We start from the raw sequence: 26292 nt of genomic DNA, 5'->3' as shown, positions 1-26292 counted from the left end.
TGTAGAAAATCTTTAATTGGATTGGTTTTGGCTGAAATTCCTAATCCTCCGGTCTTGTGGGTCTTATGGTTTTTAAGATGATCTCAGCAAGAGAAGCACTGCAGTATGCTCTCAGCATGTTATGTGTCCATGCATCACCAGTTTGTTAAAAATTGCCATAATTTTCCAAGGACCTGTTCTTTTCCCCTCATGTAAATTCTTTCATGGCTTTATGGCCAATTAACTTGATTACATGAAAGTTTACCTTTAAAATACTTCTTCCTATTTATCATGCAGTTTTCTTACCTAGAAATTCCCAATGCAGCCACTGTTAATGTTTGATAAGATTTGTACCTGGTAGATTCTAAATTACATTAATGTATAAAAGCCAGCAATGCCAGGCTCCCTATTGTTAAAGTTATTAAAGCTGTAACTGAAATTATATCTTTCATATTGATCTTTAGCTAGCAGCTCTTATCCAGAAGCTTTGTTTCACATTAAAGGCACTAATGATTGTCTCCACAAAATGAGCAGTTTAAAAAAAAAAGTTAAATGGAAAAAAGAAAAAAACTTTGATAGCCACCTCTGATAGCTCTTCATTCCAACATCTCTCCTAGCCACAAAGTGCAAGCCAAGCATTAACAGACCTTTCAATAAAATGACTTAAAAGAAATCAATGGTATTTCTCACAAAGTCTGATTTTCAGCAACTGATATTATTTAAATATTTGCATTCCTTCTGAACAGCTCATGTCCTCCCACAGCTGCCAGTTTTTCCTGAACTTCTCAGTGTATCTTCTTAAGGTTTTCACCATATTTTCAGGGGCCTGGTTTTGATTCATTACCTGATTGAAGCTTTTTAAAAAAAAATGAGAAAATAGAAGTCCTGTTCTACCAAGACTGGCAAATTTTTCTGTAGATATAAAGACAACAGTAAAGTGTCTGTTTGTGGGGTGGAGGGGGAAGTCTAGTTAGATACATACTAAAAGCCTTTTTGAGTAGTTGGAGGTACTTTGGTCCCTTCATGGACTATTAACAAAAAAATAAATCTTTTTCCTTCAGGTAAAAAAGGTCTATCCTATTAGTACAGGTCTCCAGCTGCAATTGTGATAAATGTACCTGCAAGACAGGAGGCTTTGGCTTAGGCTGGAGTTAGTGCGAGAAGAGAGTAGTATTATACTTGCTGCTTTTTTTTTAATTATACTTTTATATTTTGCTTTGTTATACTTCCCCCATCCCCAGCTCCGCTCCACTCCACCCCCAGGACTTTTGGTAGGTTTTCTGTTAGTTTTTAGTTTCCTTGTTTGTTTTGGCTTAGGGTGAGGAGCAGCTGCTGGTTTTATTTTTGTATTTAACTAGATTCCCCCCCATTTTTTTGGCTATGCAGACAGAGTGCAAAATAGGTGTTTTCTATGAGATCGTGTAGTGTAAGTAGAGAAATACACGTGACATTTTTATGTTCTCTAAACTCATTTACTGTACTTGATATGTGACATGTATCGATTTAAAGATTGATAACAAAGGGAAGGACTTTTTTTTGATGACCAGCAGCAAACACACTACTTGTTCTATTTGGGAAAACCATGGGTTTGTTTTTCTTTTTTTTGTTTGTTTGTTTTTTACATAAACATATATAATATGCTGGCAAGGTAGAATATGAGATATCAGTTTAATTTTCACTACTATAAACTGTAGTACTGTAGTTCAACAGAGACAATAGCCTACATGTTCACTGTGGGATAGCTTTTCCCTGATAAGCTCTCGTTAACACACACTAATGATTAAATCAAATACTTCATACATTAGATGTTCATATGAGAAATCATGGGGATGAAAGAGGGAAAGGAAATAGAGTAATGTTGGGGGTGGGGAGAGAGAGAAATGTCAACAAAAATCCAGAAACAACAGGAAAAAGTAGAATCTGTAGAGAATGCAGCTACAAAACATTTCCCTTTCCTTTCAATTTTGTGTGGGTATACAGCCCTTTTTAATACTGCATTTTTCCCAGGCTCCAGTGGAAGAGCCTGGGTTAAGATAATGTAGGGACATGTTTTGGCCGCTTATTATTTATTACAATTTTAGTTCCAGGTTTCAAAAACAATTAAGGAAACTGCTTAATAGGAAAATGACTCTAATTACTTGTTAATTGAGGTTATCTGCTTCACATTATTCATAGCGTAAATTGTGTTGACACTTGTACCCAGATATGATTACTTAATAAACAGACTGAAGAGGCATCATGAATGCATGCACCCCCAAAGAAGAGGCATTTTACTTTTCAATTCTGGTTTGTTGGTCTGAAAGATGTGAAAAAAAAAAAAGAAAAAAAAAATCCATAATTTGCATAAAGCTCAGTTATAGGATTTTGGTTCAAAACTATAAATTACATGCTTCAAACAGTGAAAAGATAAAGTGCTGAAATTTAAAAGTGAAAGGGTTTGGGTTATTAAGGTAAGGCTTAAACACAGAAAGAAACAGGGTGGCATAAATTATGGTGTTAACTACTGAAAAAGTATTTTACCTGATAAATCAAATATCTGAGTCAAAAAAAAAGTACCTATGTATTTTTCATATTAGTATTTACTCATGTTTGATTTTGGGGATCCACAAATAGAGACCTTTGGGTTTTCTTTTTATGTATTTAAATGAACTCTTTTGGGGATGAGAGAGTCAGGGTTCCGAACAAGATAATTCTATCACTTGAGAATAAATGAAGAGCATCCCCTTTTACTTACACTTTAGTGAGCCTTGCAGCTTCTACCTTTTTTATAGAAATATAAAGTCCCAATTTTTAACAAAGTTTTAGACCAGGAATTAGATTTCATAGTAACTGAATAGCTAATGACATCTAAGACCATGTTTCCATGTGATGGAAACCTGTTTATTTGCCAGCCATGTTAGTATGGGTAGGATCAATCATTTTTAAAGTAGTGGGGTTTGGTAGTTGCTTTTTTGGTTGGTGATGGTGGTGGTATGATGGGTTTGTTGTTTTGTTTTTTTGGTTTTTTTTTTTTTTTTTTTCAAATTTAGGTTTCAAACAACATAAATTCCTTAGGAAAACCAAAACTATTTATTACAGAAAAAAATCAGTAAGAGAAAATGAAAAGTAACATTTTTGTTCTAAAGACATAAGTAGCAAACCTGGTGATAAGAGAGATTTCACATGTGTTTGTTTCACCTTGAAATTTCCTATTTTGAAATGAAAGGCCTCAGTTCAGAGATAGAGAAGCTGTGATTTCAGCCTTGTAGTCCATTTCTCTGTCTTAGACTTGAGGCCATTTGTTGCTGATGCATTTTGGGAGATGTGAACTTCCAGAAGCCACAATGATCAGGCAAGAAAAAGGAGAAAGTACGAAAATGGCGGAGAGTGGAAAAAATGTAGTTCTTCAGATAAAAGATGATTTCACATTTCATGGGATTGTTTATTTCTTAACATGCAAGCCTAACTCTTCCACCTTGAATTTTTGAAACTGTATTTTCTTTAGCTAAATACCTTTTCAGGTATTTTCTACAGGAATATTGTTAGTCTTTTCTATTGCAGATTTTGCCAAGAAATGAGGGAAAGTTGCAAAGCCCACAAGGATAGAATTTTTAGAGCTGTGTTTGTGCCCATTAATTTTCTTTTCTATGATATTTTCCCATTTTCACTCTGTTTGACATTGAGCCTGAGCTTTGTTCCTGACTTGTAGCCTATGGCAGTGGAACGGGGAGATGAGACATCACGGAGATGTAGAGCACACATAAAAAGAGAAGACGTGTAAAAACTGAAATGACATGGCAGCTGAAGCAGCTTGTTGCTCAGCTTGGTTGCATGTTTGAGTGGAGAAAGCGAGGTAAATTGTGATATGTAAGAGAATAACACTCGACAGGGTGTATGGTTGTAAGGTATATGGATGCTCAATCATGTGGTGAGGCAGAAGGCTAAAGGACAAGTGCCTTCAGTATCCGCACAGTCTGTAGATATCTGTATGACCTACAAAACAGAGGGTGTTAGGCTCAGAAAAATATCACTTACAAAGCATATGCAAGCAATTTTAAGAAATGAGAAGTCCATCTATACCATTTGATTACTTCTTAATCTTTCAGAAATTATCAACAGAATAAAGTTTAGGGGAAAAAAACACTATCACACACTGCTGTGAACATTTGCACCATAAATAGATGAATTCTCACAGTAGTATATATACAAACAATCATTTCCACCTCCCATTGGTTACACTTAAGCACCTATTAGAGTTACATGTGCCTTTATGATAATTTTTTCTAAACATTTACAGCAACTGCTATATCTGTGCCTGAATGGGCTTGTGTAATAGATCTGATGATCTTCAAATCTGGTGTAGTATATTTTTAGGTCAGTCTCCATTTACAGAATATTGGATGTTTCAACTGTCAAGAGCACTTTGTATATTGACATTAGAACACTTTGAGGTATTTATTCAGAGCTTGATAAAAATTTTTTATACTTGTTGAGTATGCATTTTTATACTTCTTGAGCTACATAGAAAACAATTTGCAAATTAATTTCTATAGCAATGTGTAATAAATTACTGAAGGAATTATAATTTAGGTAGATTTATCCTTCATTGTGTTCCACTTTAAACACAGAAATGCTTAAACCTGAAAGAAGACATAAGCAGATATTTTGAAAATCAGCATGATGCAGTATGCCAGCTTGTCTCTGCTTTTCTGCTTGTTTGTGCACCTGTATAAATGAGACAAATTATCCTATTTTTGATTTGGCAACTTTCCTTACAGATAAAGAGATGATTGTATAAAACACAGTGTACTGCAACATCAACTTCGTTCTTTCAGCTTGTGGGAATTGTAGATTCCAGGTAGTTCTGTTCTTTCTATTAAACAGCATGCTGTGCATTCACCATTTTATAATTTATAGTCACTGAATCTAGGTAGTGACAAACTGAGATATATTAACTAATTGACTAGGTTTCATAATGGCACCTCTTATAGACAGGCCCCTTACACAGTAAAAAGCAGCCGAATCCTAAACAGTGTATAAAATCTTCCCTGTAATAAACTTCACTGCAGATATTATATTGAGAGGAATCCTGAAGCGCTGCAATGCTAGTCCAAGCAGATGGAATCATAGAATAGTTAGGGTTGGAAAGGGCCTTCAGATCACCTAGTTCCAACCCCCTGCCATGGGCAGGGACTCCGCACTAAACCATGTCACCTGAGACTCCATCCAAACTGACCTTGAACACCCCCAGTGATGGAGAATTAATAACTTCCTTTGGCAACCTTCCTTGGGATACTGTTACTGCATTTTGGAGTTTTCCAAGCTCTTCGAGTTCTTAACCATGTGCACAGGAATGATTTAATGAATCTAGTTTTATCTCTGATTTTAAGAGATTAATGATGCTGTGCTGTCAATAGTGATGCAGCAAAACTAGGAACAGTCAATAAATATTTGTGGGGTTTGGGGTTTGTGGTAAGGTTTATTTGGTGGTTGCTTTTTTTATTTGTTTATTTTGGTTTGGTTTGGTTTTAATTGTGGAAGATTTGCTTACAAGAAACTGACACTTAACTTTCCATACTATTAGTGACTAAAATCATGTTGAATAGCATCTGCCAGTGATGTTAATTTTGGAAAAATAGTAATTTTTGGCAAAATATTTAGGGAACTTAAATGTCATGCCAGGGCCTTAAAGAATGTTCTGAGGTGGTTTATGCCTGTTGATTTCAACCATAAATATTGAGTTGTCATGGAAATTACAAAAGTTTCAAAAAGGCAATCATTATGCCAATACTCAGAAAGGAAAAATTACGTGACTCAAAAAATTTTATGGCCAATTAACCTAATAGGGTATTGGGTCAACTAATGGAAAAATTGTTGCAGGATTTAGTTAAAAAAAAAAAAAAAAGAAAAGTTAGGAATATGGTTGATGTCATTATCATAAGTGAATAAAAACCATATTTAAACACAATCAACAAAACAGCATTATTTTTTGATGTCTCATTGACAAAGACAGCCATATTTGTGAAGTGTAGTGAAAGTTTGTAAGTCACTTGACTTAATAGTATGTGACATTCTGACTAACTATTAGCTATGTGCTGTATCAGTGAAGCACACATTAAATGGATTAAAAACTGATTAATTTACATGTTTCAGACTAGTCTCTGGGGAATCAGCATCAACTGGGTGAATTTTTAAACTTTTTCTCCAGGGACTTGTACTAAGCTTGATGCTAATCATTCTTTTTATCCATGATATGGAAGTAAATAGAACAGATCTAATAGCATTTTAAAATGGAGCAAAGACTGATGGGCTGGCAAATAGGTCTGGGTAAAGGCACTTGTGGAGAGTAATCTGGGTTGCTTAATGCTGAAAGTACATTTGAATTTATCAAATATATGTATATATGGAAAACACTTGCTATGCTGTTCCCAGAACTAGGTACTGTATTCTGAGATTTTACTGCAAAACATAGTTTCTTTGGTGTTCTGGTGTTGAAAAGTTTGTGCTGACCCTTGTGAATGACAATGAAAAAGGGAGATGGCAAATGTACATGTCTGTTAGTGGCACTGAATAAAAGGAAATCAGAAAAGTGATATTAAATAATGAAGATTATGTAAGAACGAGGCAAAAAATACAAAAAAAAAAAAAAAAAAGAAGAGGTTAGGAAAATTGTCTTGCCAATGAAAGACCTAGAGAACTCAGCATGTTTAAGCTATCTGAAAGAAATTGAAAGGCAATTGATTTCCTACTTACCTACATTAAGGGACAACACTGGGCACCAAACAGTTCTTTAATGTAGCAGAAAATAGCAATACAAGATGAAATGCCTGGAAGTTGGAAGCCTCCCAAAATAAAATGAGAGTTACAGTACATTTTGCAAAGACTAGTGTGTAACTACCAGGAGAATTCATAAATTCATCATTTTTTCATGCCTTCAAATAAGGAGTGGATTCCTTCCAGGGAGATATCAAACAGAAATTTCCAAGGCTATGTCCAGTGTGGTTTGGATAAAATATTTATATAAACAGTTGTAGAAAGAGTGCCATCTTGATTCCTCATCCATGTCAACGGGTGCAGAAGCAAAAAGATCCAGTGACAGGTGCTATTTGAAGAACTTCATTGGACTGGGGTCGAAAGAGGAAGAAACTTGGAATGCAAGAAATAAACTGAAGCCTTTTTCCATTTTGCAATGTACATTTTTGACTTCGCTGGCAGCATGGTATATATGCACCAAATATACAAGCAAATTTCTGTCTTCATTTACCACCAAAGCTTCAACTAACATTTGGCTTGTTCTTTTGAGGTTCTATTTGTAAGGTTTTTAAATTTTATTTTTTTATATATATATTTAATAAAGTCAGTGACCTCTGTTGCAGTTTACCTGGAGTACATACTGTCTTTATACACTGCTTGAAATTTGGATGGCAGTGGATGGCTCTTGATTTGTTGAAGGTCTATTATATGTAAGGTAGGTGACTATCAGAATAGAGTGAGGAAAATCAAATCAGGGCAATTTCCAGTCTGTCTAGACACTTCAGAAGTTTCAAACAGGATAATTCCATTTCTTCTTATCTTCTCTATTAACGTTATGTGGTTTCTTGTCAGTGTAATGCCACAAGAGTAAAACCAGGAGATTCAGTGTGCTTGGATCAGAAATACGCACTTCCCACTCCTACGCATTCTCTTCAGTACATGAACCAATTTGTGGAGTGAGCACAAAAGGGAGTTGTCGTATTATTTGAAATGTTTCCTTGTCTGTGAAGGGCAAATAATGAAATGGCACTTCAGCAATATGACAATAACATTTTGCAATTGTAGTTCTTACTTTGCCAAGACACAAATGGATGAACCTTTTTTTTTAATTTGTTTTTCTTTTTAAATTGTGACAAAGAATCACACCAAGAACCCTGAAGCCCAATACATACTTGAAGAACTAATTTTGTCATATAAAAACACCAAACGAACCCTAACCTTTGCATTATAGTACTTTTCCCTTGTCAGCAGGTTTTGGTAAATGTGCTAGGATGTTAATTTTGTGTGAAATGAAGGCATATTGCAAGTGGAGAATCCTAGAGCTGTGTAACAATATTAGTAATCACTGCTGTTCTACCTAGTTCTCTGTGAATTTATGATTAAATATAAATCTGAGAAATCTCAAAGGAAGAGTGAAAAAAGTTAAGCTTTTAAATATTTCCTTTCTTTTCCTAGCTGGATACTGTGATACCAAATAGAATAAGAAGGAGTTGTCCTGCTAATTGACCTTTGCAAAAAATCACCCATTTGCTTCATAAGCTACTTGAAGTAGATCAGTTATCTTGATTACTCATTTCTTTCATGTTAGTGCTTATAATAGCACCTGGGAAAATCTGTTTGAAAACTTTGCTTCATTCTTTCTTCTGCTGTGTATGTACTTTGGTCCTCTGAACATTGCTAATAAGCAATGCCAATTTTTTAAAAAAGAGATTGCAGGTTGTGATGATGCGAGAGACTAATATGAGCCAACAGAGCTAGGGGAAAAAATAAATCACATGCTTGCTCCTTACAAAGGGAAGGGAGCGCAGGCGGCAGGTTAGATGGCCATCTAGGTATTATCAATCTGACAGGTATCCCAGTGATTCTGTATTACCGTCTCTAATTTTGGTGTCTGAATAGTTTTTAATAAGATTTAGCTGTGGGATTATCAGCCATGACCTGTGTTAGAAGATATTCCTTCCAATCACATTAAAAATGTACTTTGTGAAAATTTCTGCACTGACAAAAACAAAGGACTTTCCATTGTAAAAGCCAATGTTTTACCTCTGTGTTGCCTGGAATCAGCAACCTCAAAGTTAGAAAGGTGATAGACTTAGTGGGTTTTTTTTTTGCCCTTCATATTAAAGAAACTGAGCTAAGCTTGGAAGTCAGAGCAAAATAGTTTTTATCAGATTCTTTGATTTTTTTTGTCACTGGATTTTCATAATGACTTTTTTTTTTTTTTTTTTTTTGCTTGTATTCCTTACAAATCTAATTTCATTCTGGAGCCAGGACCTTTTCATTGATCCTGTGAAACTTGGACACAACGGTTTGACAATATGACCAGACCAAAACAGTTCAAGTAGTCACACATGACTGATTCATTGGAGCATGCTCAAAGACAAGACTGATGTATCCTTGCAGCAAACAATTCTGTAGGGTAGGGACAGCTTGCTCAAATCCAGTCACCCCAGAGTAAACACTAAGTTAGACACAGCTTAAATGTGCCTTTGAGCAGAGGTTTCCACTGCTGACTAGATGAAAGCCTCAAGCCAGGCTGCAAATCCAGCCATGCCGTAGCTTTTATATCTCTTTCCAACCCGCTAGCAAACGTCCATAATCAAGAGAGCAGTACTGGGGTGCTCTCAGCAAGGGGAAGGGGAAGAAGCAAGAGAAAAATACTTGTTAGAATAATTTTTTTTAATTTGTTTAATGAGCATTTGCAACTTATTTTATTAATTTTCCATTAGTGTTTGTAAGCGTGATAAGTTTGTTCGTCATTGTGTTGGCAGAAAGGAAGATTGCGGAAATATTCTCTGCTCCAGAGATCTCTCTCATTTTCTTCTCCCTCCTTCTTTTAAAAGTTTCGGTCATCTAATCAAAGAGCAGAAACTACAGTGTGTAACTTTTTTAATGACTCCCATACAGTGTATGAAGGGCAGTTAAAAAACTGTGAATGGTCTATAAAAATTTTTATGGACATATAAAATTATTCAAATAATTCAAATTAAAATTTCAAATACATTATTGTGGAATAGTTAACAAAAAGCATATTTTAAAGTAGCTTATTATTTAAAGTAATAAAATCACAGTTATGTGATTAGGTGCTAATCAAACTATATTTGGGGGAAATGATATTTTAATTTTAATATTGTTACTTTTTCCTAAGATAACTGCAATAAGGATGGCTTTTGCACTAAAAAAAAAAAAAATTAACCCTGCAAAAAAAAACCCAAAATTTTTCTTCTCTACTAATTTTTATTAAAAAAAAATCCCTTGTTACCAAATAAGGTTTTCTCAGTTATTATGTCAAAGAGGAATGACACAAAATAAAATAAATCTGTATTAAAATTACTTTTTTTCATTACCTACCTTTATGGATGCCCTTGTTTACTATGTAATATTTTAAGCAGTACTGTATATATGGAATATGCATCGAAGATAAACAGTTTTAGCAGGTCTGGATTTGATTTGCATTAGTTTCAGTATTATATGCCTTTGATTTTTATGCACTATGGCCACTGAGTGATGTGCAGTGCCCAAGGTAGTTTTAAGCTAAGCTGTGTGTCAGAAGAACGCTAGCTTGGAAAACAAAATAAACTAGGTTGTGATTTGGTTCAGATGCATGAGCCAGTTTGTTTCAAGTTAGCATGGGTGTCCCTCCACTGCCATTGACAATGTAGAGCATATTCTTGCACAAGAATCCTTGAAACTTTTTTGTATCATTCCATTCTCCCTCCTCTCACCCCCTAAATATACCCCTCCCCACCCACTTTGTATTTCTGGCACATATATGTCCACAGGTGTTATTAAGTATAGGGTAGCATGTGGTGTCCATGCTCCAGTGCTATCGCAGAAGAAGGACTTCCTACAGGAAAAAAATGATCACTTTCAGTATTTTGCATGCTGCCCATCTAAGCCCATCATTGCCTGGCATCTACACACTAAGGGCAAGGATCCAGCGAACTTGTGAGTGGGCACCATGCCATCTGAACAGATGGGCATGGAAGTAGGCAGCCAGTAGACCATGTATGTGCATCAACTGTGGGTGTTGAGGGCAAGATTCCCAGTGGAGAATGTCCAAACAGCTGTCTGGCCTGAGCCAACATGCCTACGACCAGGCAAAAGCGCCATCCCTAAATCCTGCTGAGTTGGATTAACCTTCAAAAATAAAAATTGCTTCTGCAGTAGCATAAGGTGAGTTTTTGGCTTGTTTAAATCTGAAAGACAGAATTAGGTAGGCAGGATAAAGAGATGCACTAACATAAAGTCCACTAGAAAGGACTGAGCATTTTTCTAGGAAATATTAATATTATTTTATACAAGGGTATTCATGTGGTATATGGTAACTGATGACTTGCAGGAGTGTGACATCAATGTTAATTGCATTCTTTCTGTTAAGACAGTCCTTTCAGGAGAACTGAGGCTTTTGAGTGCGTTTTGATTGTAGTGTATGTTCTGGATGTGATTTTGTAAAGACAATTCCTCTGAATGTATTTTTTTTTTTTCACATTTACTTACTAAGTTTTAATGATTGTTTTGCTTGCCTCTTACCCCGAGAATACTATTCTGGGGTACAATCTCAGGTCAGATTTGCTGGCATGATTTGCTGTCATAGCTGGGTTCTCACATTTATTGTCTTTATTTTTCTAAGATCAAAGGGGACATGAAAAGGTAATCTATCATTATTCTCTGTATCAACTTATATTTTTACATTTATAGACATAACATCAAAGAACACATTTTTTGCAGACGTAGATGTTGGAGGCAAAAAATAGTGAAATACTGATGTCTTTGCATATCTGTTCCTGCTGGTTTTATTCCATATTTCCTCTATCATTGGTTCATACTCATCTGTAATTTTACCAAAGCATCTGCAGTAGTTATGATTAACATATTTTAATAGCATGGTGAACCAAAAGTAACAACTGCATGATGAATAGAAAAATATGAATAGGAAACTTATCAATATATTATATTTTATAATATACATTTTTAAGGCTAGATGAATGCTTGTCCTGATGTGCATGTTGCCGTATTTTGTTACACATTACAGGCTGTAACAGAAAAGGCTAGCACAAATACATAAAAGGTCTCACTTTAAACGTTCATCCCTTGAATCAACGAGTATTGTGTTTAATACAATTACAGCATATTGAAGTTTTGTGACAAGGTTCCATTTTAATTTCTAGTTGGAAATCCTGTGGGTTAGAGAAAATGCAGCTGTTGATCCCTTTGTGATAGTTTGATCCCCAGGTACATGAATTTGGGTGACCCACAGTCAAATTTATAGCAGTCTTAGGATTTCTTGAACATATAGATGGTAAGAGCCTGTGGTAGTTGCATCCTCTTCTACATAAAGTTTTGTCTGATCTGTTCCTGAAAAGGCTAAAAATGAAGCCAACTACATTATCTGTTAACACCTCAAAGCAAGGATATATTGGACAAATTTCAAAGTCCATTTGAATACCTATAGAGAGGAACAACAGGGCCCCCACTCTAGGGAAAATCTGTTCTGGGAAACAGAAAGCCATTAATGAAGAAAAGCACCTAGTATCCGATCTAGGCTTGTCTTTGCAGGGAAAATATACCAAACTGGATACCTCAGATTTGGATCATGCCCCTAACAATCTGGGTAAAGAAGATGACATAGTTTCAAACAGACCATGCTTTGTAATCAAACTCATGATTGTTTTTTTCTCTGATCACAGAGAATCAATTCATCTTAACACTGGCTGAAATTTAAACTAGGCTCTGAATAATTATTTTGCTTTTATTTCATGAATGAAGTGGCTGAAGAAATCAGGATACTCCCACAGTAACAGTGCCATGATGCACATCTACAGCAAGTCCTGAAGCCAGGGAGCACACCCACGTGATTAAATTGCCTTGATAAAAAATACCCACCTTCACAGGCTCGAATACAAAGGAGGACCCTCGCACTGTGGGAAAGGTCTATAGGATTCTGATTTATAAGGGAACAAGAGGTCAAGGGAAGCAAAACCATTATCATTATTTTCACAGGCTCTGGAGATCTGAACTGAGTATAGAAGGCAGTGTGCTCAAAGGGAGACATGCAGGGGGAATGCGACACGATCGTGCTTTTTCTATTTTTTCTCCCCTTCCTTCCTCCATTGATTTCAGTCTGCAGATTCTGCTGAGAGTATGTCATATGTAACAAACCTGTAAGAGCTATGAAGTGGTTTTCTTATTAAATGATGCATAGAGAGATTATCTGGTCTGTAGCCAGCACACAAAAGCTCCATCCGTGCAAGTTCCTATTCCCGAGCAAAGCATTTGGTCACCTCCGTAGCAATGAGTTTTCAGGGGCCTGGGGATGGAGGGTAAGGAGCAAATGTGGGCTGGTGTGGGGAGGACTGAAATTGCATTTTGTGCATCTCTCCCTGCAGGCCTTAGAGAAAAAAAAGCGGAGTGTGCTAATGTCACATTCCATGACTTGTAGTCTCTATTAGCTTTTCTTCTGATGAAATTTCTTTGGGACAGCAAGGACGAAAAAGACCTCAAATATATGGTTCTGATGTAACCCTTTGGAGGATGCTGTTAGGAGTGGCTACAGCTTTAGGCAAGGAGCCCACTGCGACACAGGAGCTTTCTCTGGGAGTGAAGGGGGTCTTCTGCTGAGCTATAGTGGACTGAGAGCATTAGCAGCAGTGCGTTGGGATAGGTGAAGAAGGGGATTGCTCCCTCTGTTCCTTGACAGACTCGATTTCTTGAGGATGGACTGAAAACCCTTATCTGCTGAGATGACAAAAGAGCATCTCTGAATGGGGAGCTCCAGATTATCTCAGTGCTTTTCACAGCAGAAGAAAAACCATAGCAGAGTTGTTTCCAAATAATTTCAGTAGATAACAATGGACTTGCCATACAGCCTCAGACTGGCTCTTTAAAGCAAAACAAACCACTTTGAGCACAGCAGTCAACGAAATGTTACAGGATTTTTCTTTCTTTTGCCATTGCCTAGGTGTCTTTCAAGGAATGGGGCCATTAAGGAATGTTACAATACATTTTTGTTAAGTTTCTCTGTCTAAGCAATTATGAGCTGTCATAGCAGTATGGCAGTTACTGGGAACGAAATGACCACAGATGTCACTAAATCAGGTATCACCCCTCCTTGTCTGCTGAGGGAATGGTTTTCACTAAAGTTTATGTCACTAGTTTGTACTTTTATTTCAAACTTTCAAGCTGCCACCAGTAAGTTCGATCCTATAAAGAATGGAGTGTTCTGGCCCTGATCCAGAAAAACACTTAAGCCCGTTGCAGAGTGCTTTGCTGGATCAGGTCCAGAGCAGACCAACATGCTCAACATGTAGGGGCTCAACAGTAGGGGCTTTCTCTCTCTTTTTTGGGTGTTTATAAAGGAATCTCCACATATGTGATTGCAGTCAGTAGGATGAAACAAAACAATAGCTAGACCCCTAAAAAGAAAGGTCAAAGCATGAACAGCATGACAATTTTGGTTTTGGTAGAAATCTAACAAAACCTCCATGAGAACCTTCTTCTTGGTGAAGCAGTACAGTGACTGATGGAGAACACAGCAGGTAGATGTCATCCCAGGGTTTCTCATTCAATGCAGAGCTCTGTTGCACCAGGTGTTGCTTTGTTGAGCAAACCATGTTTTTTTGTAGGCTGCTTGTAGGTGAATTTGTAGGGAAATAATCTGTGCTGAATAATTTATTTGATAATCTTGGAAACCACCTAAAAGGTTTTTACAGATATCTTAGTTGTTTAGGGATACAAGTGAATTCAGAATGATTTTTTATATGTGCTTTGCACTGGAAAAGCCTGTCTGAGCCTTTTGAGAAATGCTAGTTGGTTTTGTTAGGTTTGGTTGAAATCAGAAAGAAGTATGCTGCTTCCAGTTGACTAGATTAATTAGGTGAGAAATATGCTTGTAATAGGAAATAAAATCCAACTAAGTTCTCCAACTCTCTTTTTAAATCAATGCTATGCTATTTGAAGAGGCTAGCAATGACTTAGTTGTGCTGGATTCGCACAAAAAGAGGGAGAATTTAAAGAACAAATGTGAACACAGAAATAAATGAAATTAAACATCAGGTTATTGTACTTCACTTCAATGTTAAAACAGCAGTTGTCAGATGGTTGTCCCATCTTGCCAGGATACCAGGCATGTGTAATGAAGGCTTTGCCTTTGTAGAAAGGATGATGATGGATTAGTGCTTAGATACTGAAATAACTCTGGTAGGAGATGGATACCCTTTAGCTAAGGGAAATGGGGGCTGCTGAGACTGAATTTAACAAAACAAGACTTGTCCACAGACTTGCAAGTGCTTGCAGAGTGGATTTTTAATGCTGCAGGTGACATTGTTGCTGACTGAAGAATGTTCATCAAATCAGAAAACTGCTGATAAGCTGCCTTTCCCAAAAAGAGATCTCACAAACTTCTCCTGTAAATCTCTGCCTTTCATCATACCCTGGGAGGTGAGGTAGAGGACTTGTGACAGATATTATTTAGGCTGTTCTTTAGTTTATTACGGTAATTGAATGGAGACATAGAGGGAAAAAAATAATCTCAAAATATGTCCTTTATGGTTTATCTATTAAAAACTCAATGAAAGAATGAAAATAGTTGAGCCTACACTTCCCTTTGAATATGTTGGTACACCATTGAAACTTGTAAGTATATTGAAAAATGAGTATATTGACAACTGCCACCCAGGTTCTGCTAAGAGTATTTTAACTTCGAACTGCATATATCATGAAGGAAATGATATAACTAGCTCCTTCGGCAATATTTGTAAAATACATTTAAGAGCAAATTTGTATGATACCTGCTGGAATTTTATAAAATCAGTCTTAAACAATATATTGCCTCTGTTGTCGCTGGATTTTTTGAAGCTGTTTTGATATTTTTTTTTTTTTTTTAGAGTCCTATTACTAAACTAAAAGGCTGGTAAAAATGAGTAAGAAATTTATTAAAGTTTCCATTGGTTCCATTTGTAAGCCAAATATTTGGAGTGTTTTTCTAGAAAAGCTTGATCTTGGCTTACATAGCTGTGGATTTTGATTGCATTTGTGTAAATAAACTCAGACATTGGAGCTTTAGTATTTCCTGTATGAGACTGGTCATTGTTGGGTTACAAAGTAATGTAATTACTTTTATTTTTGCCCTAAAAACCCCTCTTGCCTTCTTAGCAAAAAGTATCACAATAAATTTCTCCCACTACACATGCAGTTTTTCATAATGTTTCTGCTTTGTGTACAGCAAAGAGGTTTTTAAACCACATAATATCATCCATAACTGTAACTTTTTTTTTTCTCATTTCATATTTCCTGGAAATCTTGTTATTGCCTTTTTTATTACACTACCACTAATTATTTGCTTGTACTATAAAAATAATACTTTTTACTATTCCATTTCTTCATTCAGTTGTGGATGGATTTAGTGCTTCTGAAGTATTCTTTTTAACATGTATCAAATACGAGCTTTTCCTTTGCTAATACTCTGATCACTGAACCAAAGACCAGCCCAAAAGCTCTCATCGATGCTGTACATTTCACAAAGTTGCATATGGGGTTCCCAACAGACACATATGATTCCTGGGGAGAGCAGCTGAATGTTAAAATACGTACTGTGGAGTGATGGTGTCTTTTATTCAATTTGGATGAGTGAAAACATATTTTAGAAAGCATCACTGGGCAATATGCTCTGTTGTATGTTAAGAAATAATTATAATGAGGGATCTGGGTAAGAAAGAATTCCTATGATCTGGACCTGAATAGTTGGTTGTATGCCTTGAACACTATAGAAACTTCAGAGTTGTTGAACAGTAAAGATAAAGATAAATGGAATTAATTTCTTTTGAATTTATATACATGTCTCTGCCTGCATTAATATTAAGTTCCATTCAAAATCTAAACAGAAAGACTGTAATCTTAGAAGTTCTCTCAATAGCATCAGCAAATCATTCTTGTTTACCCTACATGCTAATAAAACAGGAACATGACACTCTTGAAAACAAGATTGCAAAATGCAGAAAATGTGGTCTGACATTTTTTTTCTCCCCAAAGGAGGTACTGCCACTAACCAAAGTATTTCTTATGAAAGCTCGATTGCTTAAGATGCAGAATATTAAGAGAGAAAAACACTTTAGGACACAGCCATGTCACCAGCTGTTACTCACCCTAATGAAATTGTTAAGTGATATTCTTCATAAATAGGTCAGAGAAACTTTTGAATTGTGAAGAATGTTTTATCTCCTTCTTTGAAATGTTTGTATTAAATTTAGAACTGGTAATTCATTAAGCTCATTATCTCTGACTAGGAGAGTACAGCAATATCTAGGATATAGATTTCAAGGCTTAAAAATGTTAGTGCTTACAAATAAACATGAAAGCAATGTGTGGAGAAAAAATATGGGATCATAATATGTTTAACTGTTTTTTGAGTGTGGCCCTCTGGATTAATTAAGAACATTTTCTACATTCAGACACTTGAATATAAACGGAATACATTATTACTTTTGGTTAACTCTCTTTTAATAAGGAAAAAGAGAATGCAGTATGATGAATACAGTGGAAACTAGTTGAGACTGTATTTTCTTGTTTGTTTTTTGGCTTCACATAAAAGAGGAGGTAAGCACTAAATTCTACAGGATATCAACTCCAAATTATATTATTACTGATTGACATTGAGTTTAAACAGATATTTTTTCTTGTATTGGCTTCTTCCTACAAAAGAAGGAACTGGAGGAGATCAGGACTTACTTGGTACTTACGAATAATTGTAGAATCAGAGTCCAGTATGGCTACAGCCTTCCAGTCATGGAGATTTTTGAAATAGCTTTTAAAGCAGTTTAAACGTACTGGATATATTGTGGGATTGCTCCCAATTATTTTCTAGTTTCTTCGTTGACTCGCTTTGTGGCCTTGAGGTTATAATTAGCATTTTTTGCATTTCTGTAAAATGAAACCTAACTAATTAAAAAATTTTTGAGAATCCTGATGGAAAAGTCATAATTTAAAATTACTGTTATCAGTTGTTTAACTTTTAGGTAAAGTTGCCAATGTGACATCACAATGAAATACATTTATACCAAAGACGTTTAGAGCTTAGTAGCTGTACTTTTCAAATGCATAGGGCTCGGGGAACACCAGTTTTCACAGAAATATGGTACTGAAAGTAACCAGGTTTCCAAAACTCCATCCAATGCATGCTGTGCATGCCCAGTAATTAGATTTGTTGTTCCATCTTTACCTGTGTGTGTTTGAATCTCTTTGAATTTACATCCTTTTTCTTTTTTTTTTTTTTTTTTTTTTTAGGTAAGTCGTCATAGAAGAAATCATTCCCAGCATAACTTAACACTTGCAAATATCATTAGTACACAGGACCACACAGTAAGCAATTGCTCTATAGAACTCATAAATCACTCTTGTTATTTTAAATGTTTATAATGTAAATGTTACACATGCTTTATTAAAGAATAAATACATGAGGCTTTGGATGCCTCAAGACGTTAAGGGATTTGAGAGACCTGATTAATCAATAAAAAGAATAATTTCAGAAGGTACAAGGCAATTCGTATAGCTTGACTTTGTTGTTAAGTCAGTTGTACCAGACAGATATTTCATCAGTATCAATACCTGGTATGAAGGAATACAACCATTTATTTGTCCCATCTTTGCTCATATTAAGGTATTTTTAATATGAATATCAGTTTTTATAATTAAAAGTTATCAAAAAATATAACAATTTTCCTTGACATTTTAACAATCTAGAGGTAATGAGAAGCATGGAGGTTTTTCTATTAAAAGAAAATGAATATGCAAATACAAATTCATCAAAGAAATATTGGTATCAGTGGTACTTTGCCCTATACAAACTTTTCAGGATTAGGTAGGTTCAGAAGCTTTGAATTCTTGTAACTAGGGAAATTACAGAACCTATACGTGATACAGTGATTACTTTTCCTTATAGTTTTTAATACTGTTAGCCTATGAGAACCTTTTTTAAAAAAACATTATTTAGAAACTCAAATATTTACATATGCATACTCTCATCTTTAATATTTTTCTAAAAAGCAAATAAAACCAAAAGAGCAACATAGAAAAAAAAATAATCCCACACAATAATTCAATTTTCTTATTTTTATGCTAATTCTTCGCTCTTCAGGGCATTTTGGGTTATTTTCTCAATCTTCCAAATGCTGAAAAGGTGCAGGAAGGGCAGCAGCTTAACAACAAATGATGATATCTATGGAGAGAGAAACAACAAAGCATCAACATTAAGATTTGTCTTTGTGGTAATGATGTTTGGTAATTCCATAAATGCCCTTTATACTAATTACAGAAAAAACTGTGCATTATCAATTAATGAAGACCATGCTATTTTTTTTTTAAGGCAGCACCTTTGGTTATTCAGATGAAGCAATAAATATATACATATGAGTTAAATTGCATAGCACTGAAAGGTCTTATTAACTGAAGACCTTATAATTTTTCCTGTTCAATTTTGAACCATTTAATTTATAACAAATGGTGAATTTGAACTGTGCAATTTAAAACAGCTTATTTTATATGTCCAACTTTTGATAGTGAATTCAATAACCTAGCTCAATTCAGTTATTGGGAAAATATGACTGAGCTGCAACATTTTCATCTGCAATCACATCTAAGTTTAAACTTCCTAAAAGGTGAGAACAGAGGTGATTCAGATTGGATCTTGAAAATCATATTTGCCTTTATTTTTCGATTGGTTAAAATAACCGTTTGGGAAGGGTGGTTCGTAAACATTGAAAGCATGAGATTTTGGGTCTGATTCAGAGAATCAATCAACAGCTTCTCTGAATGGTTGGTCAATGCTCCTCCCAGTTTCTGTTTCCAGATGAAAAAAATATTAAGAAAAACAACATTTCTTATGTTATTTAACCTCTCTGGCACTGGCCATGCCTCAAGTTTTATGCTACAAAAATGAAGGTTTAGAAGGGGAAGGAAAATATCAAAAGATGTAAATTTGAAAAAAAAAAAAAAAGAAAACAAGAAAGTAGGTGGAAGTGGGAATTAAGTCTTACTTTAGCTCTCATAATTCATTCATCCATTACTAGATAAATAGTGACATGACTCTGCACAATAATCCCTACACACTTTCTGTGTTTTCTATGCCAATCATCTTCATGGCAGGAATTTGCATGAGATAAATACAAATTATAGAAAATGCATACATTAATTCTTGTGCAGCCATTTGGGAACATTACCTAAATCACTGCCCACAGACCTACAGATCTTTTCATAGGTACAAACAGATAATTATGTTGTATATATTTCATTATATGCTGTATACCAGAAGAAAATCTAAGGAAATAATTAAACAAGTACATTGTTAATATGATATTTTAATAGTCAAAATGACATATTTTTAATTTTAAAATCCTTATGCTACTGTTAAAGCATGTTAAATTATGTCATCTTCCACTAGACCAGGTTGCTCAAAGCCCTGTCCAACCTAGCCTTGAACACTGCCAGGGATGGGATAGCCACAGCTTCTCTGGGCAGCCTCTGCCAGGGCCTCACCACCCTCACAGGAAAGAACTCCTTCCTTATACCAAATCCAAATCTACCCTTTTTCAATATAAAGCCATTCCCCCTTGTCTTATCAGTACATGCACTTCTAAAACACTCTCCAGCTTTCTTCTTACCCCGTTTATACATTAGGAGGCTGCTCTAAGGTCTCCCTGGAGCCTTCTCTTCTCCAGGCTGAGCAATCCCAGCTCTCAGTCTGTCTCCATAGGAGAGGTGCTCCAGCCCTTTGAACATCTCTGTAGCCCTACACTGGACTGGATCCAAGAGGTTCACATCCTCCTTATGTTGGTAGCCCTAGAGCTGAATACAGTGCTCCAGTTGGGGTCTTGCGAGAGTAGAGTACAGGAGCAAAATCACTTCCTTGACCTGCTGGCCATGTTTCTTTTGATGTGTCCCAGCAAACAGTTGGCTTTCTGGGCTGCCAGTGCACACTGCTGGGTTATATTGAGTTTCTCATTCACCAGGAAACACCTAGTCATTCTCTTCAGGGCTGCTTTCAATCCATTCTCCATCCAGCCTGTATTTGTGTTTGGGATTGCCCCAGCCCAGGTGCAGGGCCTTGTACTTGCCCTTCTTGAACTCCTTGAAGCTTTGCATGGGCCAACTTCTCAACTATGTCAAAGTACTTCTTGACGGCATCCCTTCTCTCCAATTTGTCAACTGCACCACACAGCTTGGTGTCATCAGCAAACTTGATGAGGTTGCGTTCAATGCTACCGTCTGTGTTGCTGACAAAGATGTTAAACAGAACTGATCCCAATACCAACCCCGAGAAACGTCTCTCGTGACTGGTCTGCAAGGATAATGGTCAGAAATGTGGAGGAAACGTAAACAAGCCTAGGACTTGCTTCTAATATACCAAAACTCAAGCATAAAATTGGTAAGCTACAATCAAACATTGCAGCCTTGTGTGTACTGGCAGAGTCCTTAGCCTGTTCTGACACCATAGAACAGGGACCAATTTTAAGTAATATCAGTTGCAGCTTATGGGATCTTCAAAGGTGATATCAGGTTGCTAATACCACATCCTGCTTTGTACAGGTAATAGCTAAGGTCTTTGCCTTTTTTTGGGTGTATTTTGGAAAACGTGTAACACAGCTGTGTTTTCCTTTGTAATAGTTCCCCTTTCAGCTTGTATATCAAGAATTAACAGAACTGTTTAGTTCGATTTTCTCACCATACTCCGAGACCATTTAGTTCAGCTGGAAATTTGAAGACAAGTTCTTCTTGCTCATGGATGCACACACTCTAGTGAAGTATAACCTTTTAAGGGTTGAGGGGTGAGGATCTCAATACCAGACAACATCTGAAAGACAGCATGACTTAAAAGCATGATGCTTTTTATCATGAGCCCTGATTTTATCCTGACTCAAAGCAAAATATGGCACCTGTGAAGGCAATGTAACCTTTCCTGTTGTACAGATATTTGATGTTTCTCTGACACTGGCTACCCTTAAACACCCCTAAACATGAGTATCTTTAGAATATAAGCAAGAGGCTTCTACAAAAGTAGTAGTGTTCCTCATAGCTATTAATGAAACTCAATAAATGAAATAATACACTGGCATAATTTACTTGAAATATCTTTTCAACTAATTTTTACTTATAGCTAGAAACTTTTCTTGCATTGCAATAAATTTCTTCTAAACCAATTAATAGAATATTTTTGTGGGTTTTCTTGTTGTTTATTTTGTGTACTTGTTGACTTTGAATGTTTTTTTGAGAATTTTCACAAGAACTGACTGTACTGGGATAAAAAAAGACAACTAAACTGAATTAGTGGCAAAATGCCTACAACACTAGATTAGCTAGATGTAGAGTCTTACGTGTGTACTAAATGAATTCATTAATCTGAATAAATTATATGGTTATAACATGGTTTTTTTCTTTCTTGCAGGTAGTGGAAAAAGAAGGATATCTTCTAAAAGCTAAAATAGCAGATGGTGGCAAGAAATTAAGGTATTATACATGAATGTTACAGAATTTATCATTTGCAAAATTCAGAGGCGATTCATGTTTAAGTGTATATAGCTACTGTTGCTGCTAACAAACAAACTGCCACTGTTTCAGTATTAATCCAATGTTTGATAACAGTCCAGAAACCAAGTGACAGCAGCTAATTGGCTCACTGGATGCAATGATCATGTGTGTGTTAACCTCTATATTCTATATATTATGTATATTAAGGACAGTAAGACACCAAATAAACCAACAATATATTTTCCAGTGGACAAATTTTAAAGTGCAAAGTGTGTGCTAGAGAGGTCAAGGATGAGGTGTAGGAACCCACCTTGTTGTGATGCCAAGAAAAGGTTACCAAAGTGGTCAGCACTTACTAACACTGTGTTGAAAGTAATGTGAGTATTAATGCAGTCTTTGTGGAAGGATTTGCTATGGTTTGCTGTATTTAAAGGAGTAAGTGATTAGTAGTGACGTGACCAGCATTGTGTGTTATCAACGAGAATGAGAGACTAACATGAAATACTGTAGTTTTGCATGTAGAAAGGAGCCAAGTAATAATTTATCTTACCTATATAGCTCTAAACCATAAGGATCCTAAGAATGGCCATTGAAAAGGGAGCCTGGGTACCCCTTAGTCCAACCTCTCACTCAAAGCAAGAACATTACAAGCACTTGGCCAAGCCAGCTTCAGCTGGGTGCTATCAGAAAGCTGTGTAGCTTGCATTTTTGGAAAAGACACTGAAGACAGTAATACTGTTTTCCCAACTCTGGACACTGGCAGAAGCTTCTACAGAGTATGTATAAGCAGGGCATCACCTGTGCCCACTTTTCCAGTGCATCACTGCCCTTGGCACAGAGCCCCTTTATGGCTTGGTGTTGCGCACTGGCTTGGGTTGGGCACAGGAAGCAGGCAACATTCGACCACTTGTATATTTAAATAGCCCTGAGGAATCTCGTACTTTTAAATACTCCTGAGCAGTCTCATATATTTAAAATAGCCTCAGAGATCGTGAGCACCACTGAAGCTATAACGTGCTGCCATCAGGTGTTCGTTTGACAGAATGCAAATACAGCCTCAGCTCTCGGGGCTTCTTTTGCAGCCCCCAAGACTCGGGCTGCACCTCGCCGGGACTCTCCAGCAGTGATTTTTCCATAACAAACTTAACGGTGTAGCTATAAGTGAATTCACACAATCTCCTTGTTAGCTTTACCTGGATCTTTTCTGTATACCAATATTTATGGCTCTTTACACTGAAAGAGGATGGGTAGTGGGAGTTCATCTACCCTGCATGCATTTTGATTCCTTTCACTTACCTAAACTTGCTCTTTAGCATCTGGAAGTCACATCCTGAATAATCTTGATGCCACACTGCAAAACTTAGAATATTGTGAACTGTCTTTTCTAAAGAGCTTGAAAACCTTAGGTCACTGCATGTATCTTATGAAATACTGATGGTCAGAAGGCTGGAGCACCTCTCCTACGGAGACAGGCTGAGAGAGCTGGGGTTGCTCAGCCTGGAGAAGAGAAGGCTCCAGGGAGATCTTAGAGCAGCTTCCCAGTACATAAAGGGGCCAACAGGAAAGCTGGAGAGGGGTGTTTTACAGGTGCATGTACAGATAGGACAAGAGCAAATGGCTTTATACTGAAAAAGGGTAGATTTGGATTAGGTATAAGGAAGTTCTTTCCTGTGAGGGTGGTGAGGCCCTGGCAGAGACTGTCCAGAGAAGCTGTGGCTGCCACATCCCTGGCAGTGTTGGACTGGGCTTTGAGCAATCTGGTCTAGTGGAAGTTGTCGCTGCTGGTGACAGGGGGGTTGGAAATAAATGACCTTAACAAACTATTCTGAGATCTGTATAGAGACTAATGAATTTTTAAGTACCTTACACCCCCTCTTCTTTTTTTTTTTTTTTTTCCTTCCCCTTGTGCCTTTTTTTTTTTTTTTTTTTTAATCTGAGGATGATTTTATGGACAATCTGATAAAAAGGTTGTCTGGTTTATGTATTATTTATCTTTAGGTGATAAAAGTAATGAGGTTTTGATTTTAAGGTGTCACTTTTAATATGAAAAACCTACAGAATAAAAGAACCGGGGGAGTAACATTTAGGTGCAGATTCTGTAGTTGAAATACAGTTGCATTCTCATAGTTTTTATAATTCCTATAGTGTCTTGCAAAACCACCACATTTTCTTATTCCTGATTCAACTAAAATATTTTCACCTTAAAACTCAGCATGAAACTTCAGTGAAACATCTCACCTGACACAATTTTTAAAAATTCTTAAGTTTTTATTTTTTGTTGTTGGCTTCTTATTTTAAAACAAGAAACAGAAATATATTTTATTGTGGTTTGGATTTGTTTTTTTTTTCTTATTTTTTAACGAGGTCCAGGTTGAAATTAAACACTTTCAAATCTTGGCAAACTTCCCAGTTAGTTTGATGAAGAATTTGAATCTTTAAAGAAAATTGCACGTGAATCTGGGAGCTCAAAATAGATTTACTGATTTGAACTTCTCAGCTAGATAAACCTACCACACCAGTAGCTGGAGCAAGGAGCACTCTGCCTAGTGGAAGTGTCCATGACACAGAAATGTTTCTCTCCATAGCTAAGGTCAAGCATTTCAAGTAAGTTTGGTACTGAATATAGATTGTGTCCCAAGGGTTTTAATACTTTGGTAATCCATATTTATTCGGGCTATCCAACTCACAGTAAAATTGAATTGAACCTGCATATTGCATGTTTGGCTACTTACTCCCCTGTGAAACTGCGTGACTATTTTTGAGTAAAAAGAAAAAAAAAGAGAAATAAAAAAGAAAAATAACTGAAGATGTGTTTACCAATAGACAACTTGCATTCACTACCTTAATGGTGATTCTTAGCTACAGGAATACAAGTTTCCTAAGGATACTTTAGCTAAAGGATGTAAAGCTAAAGTTTCCTAAGGATACTTTAAAAAAATAACTGAGGTTGAGCTTTTCTTTATTCCCAATATACACAACCCACAGCTGTGAACATAGTTCGCATTTAGCAAACGATTGAGCTTTATAGTGGTAATGAATTTAGAAAATTTCAAAGTGACTTACAGACACTGTCTTTTTGTGGGGAAACATTTGTTGGTGATGGTCAGGTACTTTCCTATAACCCTTCTGTTTCCTTCTTTTTCTAAATGTTTCTCTCTTTATTTTTTCCCCATCAACATGGCATAAAAAATGCAGTCATATTTTCTTCAGATGTATTAATCTCCTTAGTGGAGAGCTATTTTCCACTGTTGCCTCTTGTTGGACATAGTTTAGGGGTGGTCGTGGGATCATGCTGGCTGAAATTCTGTCCACAGTGCAGCAAGTGCAAGCTCCTCTGGTAATGCCAGTGGTGTTACAACTTCATATGTAATATTGGTTATGCTATTTATGATGATGAATGAAACATGGAACAGGAAAGTCATTAATAGAAAAAACTATCTATCTACCTGATGTGAAGTTTGATGGAATACTGAGTACAGCAAAGCTGTGAGATGGATCTGGAAGTGAACATCACAAAGGTGACTAACAGGCTTTTAAACTCAATAAAGACAAGTTTTGCTAGAATAAAAAATGGGTGTGTTTGAGTTACTTAGGAATACCTAAATAAAGAAAACTCAAAGTGACTAGGAGAGACAGGTGAGGGAGAGAGAGAAAAAGGGTTGCTAAAAACAACACCCTGGGCTCCCTGTGTCCTTACAGCAGCTTCCTACTTTTTAGGCACCACAACATACATGTGAAACAGCCTGCTTGTCACATGCTTTTTCAGGTTTGTTCTAAAATGTACAGATTTGTGATTTGCATTCACGTGAAAGAAATAGTGGCTATGTAAGTATTTTTGCAAATATTGGATGTTATGAACCCCAAATAGGAAAGTCAAACTTGAGATAATGATCAAAAAATAGTTTTCTATCAGATCCATTTGTTTATGATTATGTGGTGGCTTGAAACACCACTTTATATGTCATATATATAATAGCATTTTCTTCTGAGTAGATTATTATGTTCTTCTGCATCAGGTACAGTGTCTCACATTTCTATGTGTATTTTGATTTTTTCCTGGCCCCA

General features: G+C 36.2%; 1 protein-coding gene across 5 annotated transcripts in view; it reads left to right on the top strand.

Moving 5' to 3' along the window:
* ARHGAP15 (Rho GTPase activating protein 15) overlaps window positions 1-26292 on the top strand; it is a 334091-nt gene that overhangs the window by 30696 nt on the left and 277103 nt on the right. For all 5 annotated transcript variants that reach the window (XM_065671278.1, XM_065671277.1, XM_065671275.1 and 2 more), the window contains 2 exons: window positions 17992-18066; window positions 22145-22206. In XM_065671278.1, coding sequence (XP_065527350.1) covers window positions 17992-18066; window positions 22145-22206 — 137 coding nt within the window. The remainder of the gene's footprint in view (window positions 1-17991; window positions 18067-22144; window positions 22207-26292) is intronic.

This window comes from Lathamus discolor, chromosome 3 (genome assembly GCF_037157495.1).
Source record: "Lathamus discolor isolate bLatDis1 chromosome 3, bLatDis1.hap1, whole genome shotgun sequence".
Lineage (NCBI taxonomy): Eukaryota > Metazoa > Chordata > Aves > Psittaciformes > Psittacidae > Lathamus > Lathamus discolor.
This window is presented reverse-complemented; position numbering and strand designations above follow the sequence as displayed.